The sequence below is a fragment of the Rhea americana genome, unplaced genomic scaffold (assembly GCF_003343005.1).
Source record: "Rhea americana isolate MKP2758 unplaced genomic scaffold, rheAme1 scaffold_15, whole genome shotgun sequence".
In the NCBI taxonomy this organism is placed as follows: Eukaryota; Metazoa; Chordata; class Aves; order Rheiformes; family Rheidae; genus Rhea; species Rhea americana.
Genome location: NW_028185594.1, coordinates 6,633,292 through 6,638,468, shown reverse-complemented (window position 1 = coordinate 6,638,468; position 5,177 = coordinate 6,633,292). Strand labels below are relative to the sequence as shown.

The 5,177-nt window shown below is 36.2% G+C and overlaps 1 protein-coding gene across 1 annotated transcript in view; it reads left to right on the top strand.

The window, feature by feature from the left end:
- The first annotated feature begins 1,880 nt into the window (after positions 1 to 1,880).
- MOB4 (MOB family member 4, phocein) overlaps positions 1,881 to 5,177 on the top strand; it is an 8,997-nt gene continuing 5,700 nt past the window's right edge. The window contains exons 1-4 of the mRNA XM_085299480.1: positions 1,881 to 1,984; positions 2,537 to 2,637; positions 4,347 to 4,389; positions 4,654 to 4,740. Of these exons, the coding sequence (XP_085155606.1) occupies positions 1,958 to 1,984; positions 2,537 to 2,637; positions 4,347 to 4,389; positions 4,654 to 4,740 (258 nt within the window). The 5' untranslated portion in view covers positions 1,881 to 1,957. The remainder of the gene's footprint in view (positions 1,985 to 2,536; positions 2,638 to 4,346; positions 4,390 to 4,653; positions 4,741 to 5,177) is intronic.

Genomic DNA, 5,177 nt, shown 5'->3' with positions numbered 1-5,177 from the left:
TGCTCCGCGCTGCTCTTCCCCCGGGCCCGGAGAAAGCGCTTGGGGCCAGCTCGGCGCCGCTGCCCGCTCGGTTTTGCACAGGGCAAACGTCTCGCTTGTCCGAGCTCCCGGGCTTCGGTTCTGGACTGAGTCGTGTCACTTCCCGCCTGCCTCTGGGACAGAGCCATATCCATAGCGTGATCGCTTTTTGCCGCGGCGCCTTCTGGACGCCCGCAATATTGGCAATATCGCAGAGCGTGCGTGCAAATAGTCTGTTATTAACTGAGGCGAAGTGCTCTCTTCCAGGTCTTAGGCTTCCTTAACGCACAGGGTGGTTTTTCGAATACGTGAAAATGTATTTACTCTTCTTGATATTAAAATACAAAATGTGTGATCATCTTTATGAGCTCCCTGTGTGATCATACACACTGGCTTTAGTTAGCAGCTCTGTATCATCTCCTGCAAGGTAAAACTTGGTTTGTGCTTCTGGAGATGTAAGTCACTCTTCCCTTACGTAACCTGCGCTCCTCACAAAAGTGAACCTGGACTGCTTTCAAACTGCTTCTCCTAATCGAAGTTGAATCACTTTATGTCTTGGTTTTCAAGGTCATTTTGTAGTGGTACATCTCAGATGTGGAAAATACTCTTTGCAGATTATTTCAGATATGAAATCATCTGTGAGACTTTTCCACAAGATTTGTTTTGCTTTTGTGAAGACAGCCTGGTCAGAAACAAAGCAGCAAATGACACGGAATGTTGAAGGAAAATGCCATCATAATAAGTCTTTTCTCCTGTTAATTTTTGTCGTGCTGTTCAGAGGCAAAACAGCATTGTAAATCAGCTTGTCTATATATGTTTAATTTATGAAGGAAATGGAACATTGTATGACTTCTGCTTGATAAGTTTTGGATATTCTGAAAAATAGAGCAAGTTGGACATAAAACTGAAATAGGTAAAGTTATGAATAAGTCATAAAGTTCAGGTAGGTTGAGGAATTTTTTTATCTTGATGATACACTACTTCGTATATTCAAGATACTGTAGTACAGCTCTTGAGTATGTAAGTACACTTAGTGATATTTAAACACTGGATATTCACTCTTTTCTGTCGAGATGAGTGTATTCTTTCAAGAACAGATTGCTAGCCTTTGGAGTTGAAAGATTTTTATTGAGTCATTCATTGTGTCTACTGAGATGGCTGTGGGAGGCTGATGTATAATGTTTCTGGACAGTGAGAGGGAATAGCACTAAATGTTAGATGTGTAAAATGCACGGTAAGAAAATGCACGTCTGGGATTATTCTGTTTTCACCATATGTGAATTACTGTAGAATATTGAAGTATAGCTGGCTTTGAGGCAAAACTTGATGAGGTTTTTATCATTAACTGTACTAAACAGTGTGGGTTAGCAGAGCTGATGACCATCCAGTTAAGCAGGATACTGACCATACCAGGGAGCGTAGTAGCAAGTTAGGCTAGCGTTCTGTTATTTTATCTCAGTTTAGAGAAGATGTCTTCAGTGTATTACTGGAATATAGTGGGATTTTAAGCTTAATACCATGTGTATAATGCCACTCTAGAACCTTTTGTCTTCCCATTCTTACATGGTGGTGTAACACGTAAAATGGCCATTGTATGCAAATACTTCATTTTAAAAATGCAGGTTACACGTAGGTGTTACAGGAAGATGACTGGGAATGGTGATACTTAAAATATGCTAAGTCAAATAGAACTTTAACTTTCATTTCAAGATAAGACTATGACATTAGGAGTCTAAGTCCCATTTCACCCTGTTACTACCAAGTTTGTGTGCTTCATGTTAAGGTGYAGTTTCCAGGAATTGTATGAACTATGTCTGCATCTATTTTCCCACACTTCTAAGCTTATTCCAAGTGGTGTGCTTGCTCTTCTTTATGTTAAATTGGTTTAAACTTTTTTTAACAGGATTTTTACAATTGGCCTGATGAATCCTTTGAAGAAATGGATAGCACACTAGCTGTTCAGCAGGTATTCTTATTTATAAGAAATGTTGTTTTTAAGAACAGTCTCCTGAGTTTTGTATTTTGGTAAGATACAGGACACAGAGCATRTTTTTTTCCTTCTTGCAGTACAGCTGCAGAAGAGTGAATTTTGTAAGTGCCCTACGTAGATAAATAAATAAAAATACATAATTTTATTTGCAGAAATAACTGGAATTCCCATATCTGGTTTCAACAAATCGAGCTTAAGAAAATGGGATTGCCTGACTTTTTTGTTTTGTTTTGAGAAGGATATTACACAAAACATATAAAACTTACCCGTTCTTTTATCTTTTCTAATTCAGGAAAGGCATTTTTCAGATCCTGTTTTCTTTACACTAGTTTTCTTACTGCCCTTTTTTTTTTTAAAGGTCCATCAATACTTTCTCTTTATTCTTATCACTCTTCTTCTGAAGTAAAGAAAAATTACTTTTTTCATCTTTGAGAAAGTAATTCTCAAAGATGCAGTGTCCTAAATGTATTGTTTTGCTATAATTACAGCAAGATCTAGAAAAAAAATTTTTTTTTGTTCTCCTCTTAGTATATCCAACAAAATATAAGGGCAGACTGTTCCAACATCGATAAAATCCTTGAACCTCCTGAAGGCCAGGATGAAGGTGTATGGAAGTATGAACATTTAAGGTAAAAATTCATCTTCTGCCAACATAGTTTACCGATTCAAAGTTTTGTTACTTGATAGTGAATCTTTTTGAACATGACAGATTAAAAGCAAGTTAAATAGAATTCAGTATTTTCACTATTAAATATTTTAAAACTTTGTGTTATTTTCTGAAGTTCCTGTTCCTTTAAAGGTTTATGATGCCCTCTGAATCTAGTGTTCTTGATATATATATATTTTTTTAGAAAAAAAATTGTACTTCAAAAATTGTAGTAGTATGTTTTGGACATGAAAAAACAGCCTTGAATTTCCATTTTCCTAATTTCATCAGTTCCTTATCTCTGCTACCTGGAATGTCAGTTCCCTCCCTTTGGATTCTCCCTCGTGATTTTTCTGGAACTTACAAGAAAATAACTTTTAGTTGGGAAAGCTATAGTAGCAATGTCTTACAGTTCTAATTGTAAGGAAACTTGTAACATTTTGTCCTTCTCTCATTTTGTTTTATGCGGTATAATATATATGTCCAGTCTAGGTAGTTTGTACCTGAACATATTTTTCAGGTTTAGTGTGGGTTTATAGCCTGTTAATTCACCTCTGCACTTCTGTTTTAATCCTTAATTTTCCTGGCATTCTTTTACTATCCTTGTATCCTCATCTTTCTTATGAGCTTGTCTTTTAACTTACTCTTGAAAATATGTCTAATTAAGAATAGTTTTAACCTCCTCCTAGATTTATACATCCTGAATTTGCATCCTGTTGTGTTTTTCTTTCCTCTGGTCTAGAATAGTATCAATAAATACTGGAACTCCTCAAAGGAGAAACAAAAATGYTTATAAAATTGCAAAAGTAGTACATTTTAAGAATTCCCCCTGTCATTTTCACCCACTGAAAATCATCCTAGATTCACAGACTTCTCGCTAAGTATTTGTCACTTTTAGAAAATGTATTCAGATTTTCCTTGGAGAATGAAGGGGTGAGTTCTTTAAGTTAAAGAATGCATTTTCAGATACATTCTCATGAAAGTCAGCAGCATTTTCCTATCTTCTTTATTGCATTTTATCTCAGTTCCTCCTTGATTAAAGAACGRTATTTCTAGAAGCTGTCTGTTGATGATTTGGTGGTGGGACTCCAGCCACTTAATTGATGTGGGGGAGATACATTTTAAAAGGATGGAATGATTGCAGGATTCCATTTCTAAGGAATGGATTTTCTTGAAGTGTTCTTTGAGTGTATTTTAATTTTTTTTACTCCTGGTTTTATATATATGTAACACACGTGTGTATATATACACACGCACGCGTGCGCACATACACACACACACATATATATATATAAAGCTTCCTTTCTTAAGGATGTTTAATGTATAAACACTCCTCCTAAATTATTGGTCAAACTCAGCTTCCACTGTCAGATAAGAAATACGTATTTTCTTCTGAATTAAAAAAATACACTGGTGTGACTTCTGTTTGTCAGCTTGTACTCTTTATATTGCGTTAATTCCTAGTATATTGCACGTATGTCTTTTCAAGTATCACATCAAGTGAAATTATTTTGATGGTATCCTTTAAATTTTTTTTTCTGATATATTTTTTCCTCTTTACAAAAGTAATTTCTAAAAATGTTAGAGATCTAGGAAGATGATGGAATGTGTAATCTTGTTTTGTATTAAGTGTTTCCAGTAGAAAAACAAATTGCTTGATTTTTGATGCTGCTGTGTTCAAATTTTTTTTAGACAATTCTGTCTTGAGCTCAATGGACTAGCTGTTAAGCTTCAGGTAATTCTTGATATTTTTATATTGGTATCAGAGAAGGGACTGTTCATGTTTTGTAAGATGTAGTATCAGTTTACACATCTTCTACATTTATACACATAGACTTAAGCTGTGGTTTCAGAAAAGAGGGKTTTTTTTTAGAGTTTTAGAAGACTTCTGGCAATTACTCTTTTCTGGTGGGGGAAGGGAGCAAGAAAATGATTTGAAAAGATCAGCTTGTTTTTTTGCTTTTGGGTGTTTTTCTTAACTGAACAATTGTTTTAACAGAGTGAATGTCACCCAGACACATGTACTCAGATGACAGCAACTGAACAATGGATTTTTCTTTGTGCAGCTCATAAAACTCCCAAAGAGGTATGGATGTATTCTGTAAAACTGACCTCATGAGTCATAGGACTTTTAGTTTGCAGCTTGGTGTTTTATGGGGACAACATTATGGGCGACCTCTCGATTTAACGGAGAGTTTATGTGGATTAAGAATATCATTTCAAGCTTCCTTCTTTCTCATTTCGTGGTTGGTTTACAGAAGAGGGGGATGAGATACGAAAGAGCTGCTTTTTACAGCAGTACCAGAGACTTTGCACAACACCTTTTTCTCCTCTTGTATTGAGACAGCTTGAAACTCAATGGGAAAAGGTTTTTGCTTAACTGAACGAAGGCATACGTGCTGAGAACGGGCTGTCCGCTTCAGCCATTGGCCTTTATCCATGGTGCTAGGCACATAAGCCTCACTCTGAACTGACTGCGCCTGCATGTTCTGAGGGAAGTTAGTCTTAAAAGGTAGTGGACCC